General features: G+C 43.2%; 2 protein-coding genes and 1 pseudogene across 4 annotated transcripts; all 3 read left to right on the plus strand.

The window, feature by feature from the left end:
- The first annotated feature begins 3,329 nt into the window (after positions 1 to 3,329).
- On the plus strand, positions 3,330 to 6,583 carry LOC136501307 (BTB/POZ and MATH domain-containing protein 1-like). 3 transcript variants are annotated; one of them, XM_066496809.1, is made up of 2 exons: positions 3,330 to 3,443; positions 3,543 to 6,583. In XM_066496809.1, exon 2 carries the CDS (start codon positions 3,555 to 3,557, stop codon positions 4,686 to 4,688), a length of 1,134 nt encoding a protein of 377 aa, XP_066352906.1. In that variant the 5' UTR covers positions 3,330 to 3,443; positions 3,543 to 3,554; the 3' UTR covers positions 4,689 to 6,583. The 3 variants fall into 3 exon arrangements, with proteins under 3 accessions (XP_066352906.1, XP_066352908.1, XP_066352907.1); XM_066496811.1 differs by having other exon boundaries at positions 3,332 to 3,443; positions 3,582 to 6,583; XM_066496810.1 differs by having other exon boundaries at positions 3,335 to 3,443; positions 3,538 to 6,583.
- Positions 6,584 to 7,733: 1,150 nt separating this feature from the next.
- LOC136502162 (BTB/POZ and MATH domain-containing protein 2-like) lies at positions 7,734 to 9,387 on the plus strand. The gene is made up of 2 exons (XM_066497638.1): positions 7,734 to 7,809; positions 8,048 to 9,387. Exon 2 carries the CDS (start codon positions 8,090 to 8,092, stop codon positions 9,239 to 9,241), a length of 1,152 nt encoding a protein of 383 aa, XP_066353735.1. The 5' UTR covers positions 7,734 to 7,809; positions 8,048 to 8,089; the 3' UTR covers positions 9,242 to 9,387.
- Positions 9,388 to 10,288: 901 nt separating this feature from the next.
- LOC136498913 (BTB/POZ and MATH domain-containing protein 1-like) lies at positions 10,289 to 11,592 on the plus strand (annotated as a pseudogene).

Consider the following 11,592-nt stretch of genomic DNA (forward strand, 5'->3'; position numbering starts at 1 on the left):
AGACAGAGTAAGGACTTAGTTTGAACTAACAACCTTTAGCGTTTTTTTCTTAATTTTGAAAGGGTCTAAACCCTGCCAGATTCAACTAACAATTGTACCATGACCTAGCCCATACTACATACTAACTCTTAGAAACATAATACCCAAGCACTTCATAATTAGTTTATCCAATATAATTTGCCAAAGAAGGATACTTTTAAACATAAGCCCAAGTGCTTGTTAGCAACGAAAATGACCCTTCCAAATTCCAAGTTTGATTTTTGTTGAACTTCCCAAATTACTAACTAATAGTATTTATTCTCCAAAAATTAATGTTGCATTTCCGTCTACTACACTTACACTCTAAACTTTATTCAAGTGCTATATACAAATTATATTTAATTTTTTCTTATAAAAATTGCTTCCGTGACAACGTTTAGAACTACTTATTCTACTCTTCACGTTAGGATTTTTCATTAACACATATTGGCATTTACGTAACTAAGTCACTATATTGATAGATCTATCTCTCATGCCATAATCTCAGTGCTTAGCGAGTTTGTAACACAAGAGGTGTTACAGTTATGTGCTGTGAAAAAAACGTAAGTTATTTGGTTGAAACAAGTATAAAACATATCCTCCCTCTGTACCTTCCTTAAAACACATGTGAAACAACTCTCTATTTCCCTCGTTTCCAAAAGTAGAAAGTCAAAAGCGAAAACAGGGTCTAACGTAAACTTCCAAAAGTATACGAAAGGTGCTTCCAAAACTATACCAAATTAAAGCAACTGCTTCTGAAAAAAAAAAGCTTCAGATTTCACTTGTTTAGGGTGTCTGCCTTTGATTGTGCTTCCTGTAGCAAGCGCAAAGGTGCTTCTCTATGGCTATGGAACCGACAATTTTGAGAAAATTACCCACGTGTCACTCTTAATGAAGCTTACCCCTTCGGTTCTTTTCTCCTTACCTTCAATTTTCCTCCTTTCTGCATCGAATAGAGGTCGCCCGACTATGCTCACGCGCTAGGGTTAAGGGTCGGTGGCGACGCTGGTCCTGCCCAACCATCCCTGCCTAGCGGTCGTCTCCGGTGGCCCTACTCCTCTCCGGCCAGCCTCTCCGTCAGTTCTTGAGTCGAGGCTGTAGTCCAAGCGTTGGTGCCTAGGCCCCTCTTTGTCCAGCCACCTGCATAAGCCTAAAGTAATTTTTCGAATCTCAACTAAACACAGCCTAAAACTTACAGCCGTGTGTGGGTTATGGAAATCCTAAGGTCCTCCATGGTGTCGATGTTGGCACACAATATGGTAGGTCTGGTGATACTGCCCTCATGCATATGATTTTACTATTTGTTAATCAAAGTCAATAAAATTTGAGAGCATACTTGGTTGGCTCCATGCCAAAAACTGGACAAAAATATTTGCCACAGATTTAGCAAGATAAATGTAAGGTATTGGTAATTTTTTGCAACAAACCAAATAGAGGCCAAAAGCTTGGCTTGCCAAGTTTTGGCAACAAAAATTTGGCTATCACCAAGCAGGCTCTGAATTTCTCAAATCCTAATACACCCTTCATGAAGAATACTCCTAGGACTAAATACTAAATTATATTGGCCATCAAAATTAAAATATGTTATCCAAAGTGATATAGAATTTAATAGAACTGTTTTTCAATGGTACCCAATGTGCCCGTCGATAGTGAAGGATAGACAACGTGCCCACCTATAATGATTTCATCAATCTTGATTTTTGTTAGCTTATTCTTTCAGTAATGCACATAAAGATAGGGTGTACATGCGTGTATTCGTAAAGTTGATGGTATTTCCAGCAATAATAGGCTTGTGTATAGAGTATAGACCTTTGGGACAGCAAAAAAAAAAAAAGAAGGCAATTCGGTGTTTAGCTAGCTTATGTGTTACCGCTTGTTAGCTAACTTTTGAAACCGGCTGTTTTTGCAGCTTGGGCAAGTTTGATGCTGGTTTTTGCTGACGTAGTGCCACGTCAGCCACACCACGTCTGCCACGAAGGAGGTAAATCGTATTATGTTGAAAGTTATGGGAGATAAACTGGACTAGAATTTTTTAGAAAAATACCCAAAAATTCATAAAAATAAAATTAAAAAATATCTTAAAATTTTACATGAAAAAATAATGCAAATTAAAATAATAAAATGTAGCTTAATCTTAGAAATTTAGTTGTAACTCCTAAAATTATGAAACTAGTTTCAGATTTTTTTTCTAAAATCATGCACTATTTTATGTTTTCTGGCTTGAAATTGTTTGAATCTTGATGGACTCATTTTGGTGCTTATTTCTAGTAGAATCATTGTTTGAATCTATTATAATTAGTCGATGTTGATTGTTCGAACTACATAGAACCGTTGATGGAGCGTCGTTAGGACTATAGTGGTGTTAGTCCCCTCCCTAGATAATTTATCAAAGTAGTTGTGTTAGCCTACGCGGCCGCATGCACTCTCCTGCTCTTATGCAAGTTGAATATATTTAATTAACTTTTACAAACTATTGAATCTAATTAAGTTTTAATACAATGTATGATGGAGCATAATGCGGTACAAAAATCTATATGGTAGTACACGGTCCATGATGTTTGTTTAGATATGATCAAGTGACATGAACATGATCGAGTGACACTTATATTTACACTAAATAGTATTAAGCATGATGTGGTTACATGGCACTAGCTTGTGTTGTCATCAAAGTCACTTGATCACCGATGTAGACTAATTATAATAGACAGTGAGAGCATCTACTAGCAAATAAAGACCAAAAGAAATCCATACAAGATCTAATTGATTCTAGTTTAGTCACCATAAGATAGAAAATGATTTTAGGAATAATATGAAACTAGTTTCATATTTTTGAGCTAAATCAAATTTTCTATGATTTTTTAAGATTAAACTGCATTTTATGATTTTTAATTGGATATTTTTTTTTCAAAAAAAAAAGCATTTGGATATCCTTTTTTAAAAACATATTTCTAATTCAGTTTACCTCCCGAAGTTTAACTTAGTCCGATTTGTCCCCTCGTGATTGATGTGGCACCGTATAGAAAGACTGACATGACACTACGTTAGCAAAACTACCGTCAAAACTGCCATGTCTTCAAAAGTTTTGAGAGAGGGTCGACAAATTGTGAAAGTTGAGGTAGGTCAGAAAAAACTTTTTCCTACGAGAAATGGTGGTCCAGGAAGCCACATTGAGCTTAGTTATGGGCCTAGTCGGACCGGGCTGTAGGGTTCTGCTAGGCAATCCTGGGCCCAGGTGGTAGCGCCTTAGGAAGCCCATGGCGTCATCTTCCTTTCCCAAAGCAAAACAGAACCTCATTGTAAGTCTAAAAAAAAAGAACCTCATTGGCTTGCTTTACTCCCTTGCATCTCCTCACCTTCCCCGGCGCGCCGTCGTTTGCCAGTTCGCCGCCGCCGCCGCCGCCGACGCCGACAGCCATCTTCGGGAGGTTCGATTTACTCCACAACCTCATCTTCGCTCCCCTCTAGGATGTACCTCGAATTCTGATCAATTTGCGATTCTTTATTTCTCGCCGTAAAAAGTCTAGGTCACGCGCTTAATGCCGCCGCTGCGTCGATTCTGTCAGTTCTTGCCGTGGTCATCGACGTCGATGGATCGCCATGTTCCGACGCCGACGACGGCGTCGACGTGCACCCCGGAGACGGCGCAAGGCAGGCACTTATTTGAGGTCACCGGTTACAGCAAGCACAGGGGGATGGGCCACGAAAAGTTCATCAGGTCCGGTACCTTCTTCGTCGGAGGCCACCAGTGGTCCATCCGCTTCTACCCGGATGAGAGCATCAAAGACAAAGATTACATCTCAGTTTATCTCGAGCTCATGAAGGAGAAGGAAGGCTCCAAGGTACGGGCATCCTGCGACCTGAAGCTGGTCGACCTGACAACAGGGTTGTCGGCTTCTGTGCATAGGACAGGGCCTAGAATGTTTAACTCCCGTGATGTCAGTAGGTTTGCTCCTCAGGATGGCTTGTTCAAGAAACGAAGCGAATTTGAGGCGTCAGTGTACCTTCGAGATGATCATCTCGTGATCGAATGCATTGTCACTGTTATGACAGAACCTAAGGTATCTGCAACCAAATTGCCCACAAAAATTGAGATGCCCCCATCAGACATTGGAAATCATCTTGGCAAGTTGTTGGAAGAAGAGGAGTGTGCAGATGTCACATTCAGCGTTGGAGGAGAAACTTTTACAGCGCATAAGCTTGTGCTCGCAATGCGGTCGCCAGTTTTCAAAGCTGAGTTCTATGGTCCGATGAGGGAGAGGAGCACGCAGCTTGTGACCATTGAAGACATGCAACCTGCTGTGTTTAGGGTCCTGCTTCAATTTATCTATACCGATTCTTTGCCTGACATGAAGGATCTTGTGGAAGATGTCAACTGCGAAATGATCCGGCATTTACTTGTGGCTGCAGATAGATATGCTTTGGATAGGCTCAAGTTGATTTGTCAAAGCATCCTTGCTGAGAATCTTAATGTGATAACTGTGGCAACTACATTGGCTTTGGCTTATCAGCATAACTGCAACATGCTTCAGGATGTTTGCCTTGAATATATCACCAGTTCAGATGTGATGGATGCAGTGGCAGCAACCGAAGGCTACAAGAATCTCAAGACAACCTGCCCTTCTGCACTAGCAGATGCATTTGAGAAGACAATGAAGTTGCGTAGAACATAAGAATCTTGCCTTAGCTGTCCACCAGTGTTTCTTATTAAATTATTACAATAGCTTGTCTGAATCTGCTAGAGCAGCTCATTATAATTTTAACCTAGAGATGAGTAGCCCAGTATAAGATGAATTGATTGAGAACTATCATGTGTGTCATACTTAGTCCTATACTCTATACTAATATGTCTAAAAATACAAGCTGTCTACTTTTTTCACACAATGCTATGATGGACTCATAGCTTTAAGCACAAGACTAGAATGCTGTTGAGATTACTATGAGAAATATAAGATAGCTTGGACAGTCACAATTTTACCTCCTTGGTCACTAAGTTTTACGATTTGTGTATGCTGATAGCAGTACGATATTGACAATGTTGTGCATGATTTTGGAGGTTCTAGTGCTTTCAATATATGCTTGAGTAAAATGATCATTTGGATTAATGTTTCCATGTAACAAAACAAGCATATAACAATTTAAATCATAAAAACTCAACCAACCAAGAAGGTATGTGGGTTTTGATTATGAAGAAATAGACACCAAATTTCACCTCGGCGAGGGTTGAACTTGGTCTTGGACTCTGGGTGTACATCCATTCCCTCGAGAAACTAAGCTAGGTTCAGTTGCTAAATCAAAAGAAAGCATGAGCAAGTCTACTCAGTTGTGATTTTGGACGGTCATGTTAGTTACCAACAACTGATTTGACACCCATGGTACTTAGTGCATAGTTAAAACCTACTTTAGGATTGACTTCAAATTCTGTTCTATTAAGTATTAACCTTACTCGAGATCTATGTAAGGCGAGGTACTTGCTTAGTTGCTTGTTGGTATTTATGCTGTCTTTTTTGTGTGTTAAAGTTTGATTAGTTAATTTTTCATAATTTACAAAGAATCATTCAAAATAAGATGCATTGGCAAGTAAAATATTGCCACTCCATACACACTGGTAGTATTTCTTTTGCTAGGGTATACATTCTTGGAGTTATGAGGGCAGTAGCAACATAAGCATAAATCACTGTGTGTAAAGACTGAAAGCTTTCATGCTTCCTCAGTTAACTTGGCAGGCACTGTTTGTTTCTTCAGCACTGTCCGATAGGCCATCCTCAAGTTTTCTGTGACTGGTACTATATGAGCCTTCGATATCTTTCATAAAATTGGCATCTTATCTTTAGAGTTTGTCTTATAATGCCTTTTGGCAGAACGGATAAGATGCATTTCCATGAAACTAATTTAGCAAACCTTTGCTAATGCTGCCATTGAGGGGAACGAATGAAGCTACTTTACTCCTAAAATTTCCAAACTGTGATTTTTAGTATTTGCATCGTATCTTTGTAAAAAGTATGTTCTTGATTTGTAGAAGGGTGGTGTAAATATCCACTGCTATCTTATATTCATGTTCATCCTATCTAATAAGTGGCATACAACTTTTGTTTCTATGCATATCTCAGTAGTTCTATGATACTGGTGAGTCCAGGAGTTGACACGAGGTTGTGAGTTTCATATTGGGCTTGTACTATATTCATACTGATATGAGTTAGCAATACAATGAGGATGCAGCTTATCTTCAAAAATGCTGTGTATTGGCCCAAGTCTATATGTCAAAGCATCCTTTTGTGAGAAACTTGATGTGAAGACCATGGCAGCTACATTGGCTTTGGCTTATCAACATAGCTGAGACAGGCTTAAGGATGCTTGCCTTGAGTTTGTCACCACTTCGGATGTGATGTATATAGTGATAGCATCCCCAGGTTATCAGAATCTCAAGACAACCAGCTCTTCTGCACGAACAGATGCATTTGAGAAGGCATTGTGGTTTCTTACGCCCAAACATTTTTATTTTATTATTCATTTTTAGAGTTCAAAGATTAGTTAACATTTTTTCTGAATTATGAACCATATGGATTATATTTGATTGATGTCTATAGGATGCATGCTGCGATGGTACTAGGAGAGTGCGAGCTTCTCTGGGGTTGATCTGAATTGTTGCCACAGATTTTGCATCAAGTGATTTTCACTTCGTAGAATACAATACCCACTATCTAAAATTTGAAATATTATTGGTTATTAAAAGAAGAAATCTCATTATTAGTACTTCTATTGTGGTGACCAATGATGTATCTTCGTGAATATAACTTATCTCTTTTTGGATGGATCATATCTCTATTTCTATACTCTACAAAAGAATCATTATAATTTTATTACTTAGAAATATTATTGTTACTCAAGAAGGAATGTCATTATTAATACTTCTATCATGGTGATCCAATGATGTACTCCCTTTGTCTCATCAAGATATAAGACATGATTTAACTTGGTGTGGTCTTCAAGATCATACTTTAACCGTTAATTTATACTATTGTATGTAATTTATGGCAACAACAAAAGTATCATTGGAAAGTATTTGTACAGACAATCTAATGTTACCACTATTATACTATAAATCTTTTATATTATTAGACTAATTGTTGGTCAAAGATAACGAAAGTCTGAATTTTAAAATACGTGCATGTCTTATATCCTGAGATGGAGGGAGTATCTTTGTGATTATAAATTACCCCATTTTGGATGGATCCTATCTATTTCTTTACCCTACAAAAGAATTATTATATTTTTATTGTACATAACAACTTTGAAATTATTTACACTAATTGTTGACACTTCCAATTGAATCCAGACGGACTATCCACAAATTCTTCTACAAAATTCCTGTAGCAACACGTTTCGCGTGGCTCACATCTAGTTTATTTATACACTAGCGTGATTCCTTCTACATCTTACTTCTCCTAACTTTATTTAAATTACTTTTATATTCCCACGGGAATTCGCCTAGTATCTTATTATACTTGGAACCTTCACTTTACGGTCACGTACCAAAGCTTTAATTTCAACTATATGAGGTTATTCGGAAATTTGAAAGGAATGGGAGGATTTGTACTCGAAACCAACGCCCCATTCTCTTGATGGGCCCCTTTGAACAGGTAGGCGGAGGCCCACTTAAGACTCTAGATGACTAGAATCACAGCGAGTCAGTCACGGCCGTTTCATTTCGGAAGTGGGAGTTTTGGACGTGCGATTCCACAAGATCGTCGCCTCGTTCGCCGCTGTCGCCGTCTCCTCCGGCCGTGTTCTCAGGTTCGATCGTCTCCACGATCTCCGATTCTCTTCCTCCTCCCGCCCCATCCCACTACCGGTCCAGGAATGAGATCACGACACCTTCTTCTCCTGATCCCATCCTCATCAGATTCGTGTCGCGCCGCCGCACCAAGAACGGGGATCGGATCCACAGAGCCCGCGCGCTTGCACTGCTATCATCGTGTTGATTCCTCTCTCTCTCTCTCTCTCTCTGACTCTCTCTCCCTGGCACTGGCAGGTCTCAGGTCCGCCGTCGCCGCATCCCCACGGCCACGGCAGCATGATGACGACCCAGCAGGTGAAGACGGCGTCGACTTGCCCGCCGCCGGAGACGGCGCAGGGCACGCACGTGTTCGACATCCTCGGGTACAGCAAGCACCGGGGGATGGGCGCCGACTACTTCATCAGATCCGGCGTGTTCAACGTGGCCGGTCACCAGTGGGTGATCTTCTTCTACCCCGACGGCTACGGCGAGGAGTTGGCCGGGGGCTTCGACGTCGTGTCGGCGTACCTCCGCCTCCTCAGCATGAGCGGCAAGGTGCGCGCCTCCTGCGACCTCCGCCTGGTCAACCCTGCCACGGGGGTCGGTGCACCCGACGCTGATCATCGACTCATCGTGAGGGAGCTGGACCCGGAGAAGGACAAGGTCGTCTGCCACTGCATGTGCATCGGCCGCGGCGAGCTCGAGGGCACCTGCGTGAAGAACGACCGCCTCACCATGGAGTGCGTGGTCACCGTGAGGAAGGAGCCCCGGGTGTCCAAGCCCAGGACCTTCCCCAGCATCCGGGTGCCGCTGTCCAACCTCAAGCGGCAGCTCGCCGATCTCCTGGAGAGCAGGAAAGGTGCCGACGTCACGTTCAGCGTCGCCGGCGAGACGTTCGCGGCGCACAGGCTCGTGCTCGCCATGCGGTCGCCGGTGCTCAAGGCGGAGCTCTGCAGCCCCATGAGAGAGGTGGGGATGGGGACGCGGCCCATCGTCATCGAGGACATGCAGCCTGACGTCTTCAGAGCGATGCTCTACTTCGTCTACACGGACTCCATGGATCACCACGACGATCTCTCCAGAGACTACTACAGCAAGAACTGCGACATGGTTCGCCACTTGCTGGTGGCGGCGGATAGGTACGCCATCGAGAGGCTGAAGCTGATTTGCCAGAGCATCCTCTGCAACAACCTTGACGTGCAGAACGTGGCGACGACGCTGGCGTTGGCTGATCAGCATCACTGCGACAAGCTCAAGCATGCTTGCGTTGAGTTCATGTGTTGTTCGGATAATGCGCAAGATGTCGTGGCGACTCAAGGGTATATGGATCTTGCGAAAACTTCACCTTCTGTGTTAGCTGATGCAATGGCCAGGATGAGTAAGATCAGCAAAAAGGTGATGACAGAGCACTGCAAGCCCAAGATGGATCGTCCATCTGATTGTGCCTAGTAGTTTGTTAATTCTTTATTAGTTAAATACCAATAAGATTTAGCTATCAATTTTCAGTTTCTTAATTAGTTTTTTGTGAACAGTTTATTGTTATTAGCTAGTGGTATCCTAATAAATACTCCTATGTTATTTTCCAGTGTGCTTGATGTTTTCTACCAATTCAGACACGGCTATTTTTCCAAAAAAAAAAAAATGTACTGTTTCTGTCCACAAATATGTATATATAAATGTCTGGTAACACGTGTTTCATATGTTCTGACATCCTTCCCTCGTGGGTCCACCTGTCAATCTAAGGTGAGTATAAAGTTTGTGCGGTGAAAACAGATTTCTAATTCATTCGCTCCTTTATAGTATAGATATAGATAAATGTTTGGTACCTGTATAGTCTAACATCAATTTTTTTCTTATATAAACATAACAATTGAATTTATTGAGCTAAGGAGGAGCATTGCACACTAATATGAATAACTTTTTAAAATGGCATTGCCATTGTTAATTGGTCTCGTATTATTAATATTATACTAGGATGTTTGAAAACATATTAGAATTATTTTATTCTATCGCGTAGGAAAAATTTGAGAAACTGAATAAGATGTACGACTTCAATTGAATATAATTAGAGGAATAAATATCTTCATATGAATTGGGCCACCTAGTCACCTAGACCAGACCACATTGTGGTCGCTAGGCGATCTTCGGAAGATATAGCAAGCATATGCATATTGATCGATGCGTGTGCTTCTTATTTGTGTATTTTTGCAGCCCCATAATACTCAGCTTTGCACTGAAGTTGTGAGGCTAAACTGTTTGCCAGTGTGTTTGATGTTTTCTACTAAATTCAAAGAATGCTAATTTTTTAGGAAAAACTGTACTGTTTCTGTCCACATTTTATTTATATTTATAAATGTCTGGTACCTAGATAGTTGAACATTAATTTTGATGATTATAAACATATAAACCAATCATATTTATTGAGGTAGCAGATGAACGACACCAAGTCTCCGACCGATTTGGTCTGCCTACCTTGCTCTCCGCCTTTCACCTCCCATGAGATCCTTCACCCTCGCGATCGCCAACCAGTTCGTTCAAACATGCCACTGACGGAGTGGGCGGACCCAATCGCCGGTGACGCGCGGCAACAAGGCGCGCACATGCTCGAGGTCACAAGGTACAGTCACCTCCACAGGCGCAGGTGTGTCGGCACCAGCGGCCGCATCAGGTGCGTCGAGTCCGCCGGCTTCACCGTCGGCGGATACCAGTGGGCAATACTCTTCTACCCCGACGGCGACGACGACCCGACCGGCAGCTCGGGGTACGTCTCGGTCTCCCTCGCGCTCGTCACCCGCCCCGCCCGGGTGAGGGCGTCCTTCAACCTGGGCCTGGTCAACCGCGCCACGGGGCTGCCGTCGTTCCAGCCCGAGGACACGACGGCGGTGTTCGACAACGCCGCCTGCTGCTGCTGCCGCATGTACCCTTACCCCTACCCCATCCCGACCTGCCGCCACGAACGGAAGCAGCGCTCCTGCCACGGCATGCCGAGGCTCATGAGGCGGTGCGAGCTGGAGGCGTCGTCCTCGGCGTACCTCCGCGACGACGCGGTCACCGTCACCTGCGTCGTGACGGGCGTCACCGGGACGGCGCTGCTCACGTCGTCCCGTGGCGTGCCGGAGATCAGGGTGCCCGGGCGCGACCTGCACCTGCACATCGGCGAGCTGCTCGTGTCCCAGGAAGGCGCGGACGTGACCTTTGATGTGGATAAGGAGGCATTTGCAGCTCACCGGATCATCCTCACCGCGCGGTCGCCGGTCTTTGAGGCGGAGCTCTACGGCTCCAGTTCCACGACGGACACAGACGCGCGCACTGTCACGGTACGTGACATGCGGCCTGACACTTTCAGGGAGTTGCTCCATTTCATCTACACCGACTCCTTGCCGGCCATGAGCCATCTGGGCATGGACGAGATGAGAGAGCTGCTCCAGCATTTGCTAGTGGCCGCGGATCGGTATGCCATTGACAGGCTCAAGGTGATGTGCGAGCACATCCTTGCCAGGACACTCCATGTGGAAAACGCGGCTATCACATTGGCTCTAGCCGATCGGCATGACAGCAACAGGCTTAAACATGCTTCCATCCATTTCATGGCATCGTCTGCAGATAAAAGTGAAATGGGTGATGATGTAGCTATAGAAGCATTGGAGAAGATAATGTAGGTTCCGGCGAAATACAGTGTCCCCATTTTAACATAATCTGGTTGGTTTGTTGTAACTTCTTGAATCATATGAAGAGTTTGGAAGTATATTCATATATGCTGGTATTAGTCCCAAGCGCAATGTCTGCACTTTAGTGTGTTC

The sequence above is a fragment of the Miscanthus floridulus genome, chromosome 13 (genome assembly GCF_019320115.1).
Source record: "Miscanthus floridulus cultivar M001 chromosome 13, ASM1932011v1, whole genome shotgun sequence".
Classification (NCBI taxonomy): domain Eukaryota; kingdom Viridiplantae; phylum Streptophyta; class Magnoliopsida; order Poales; family Poaceae; genus Miscanthus; species Miscanthus floridulus.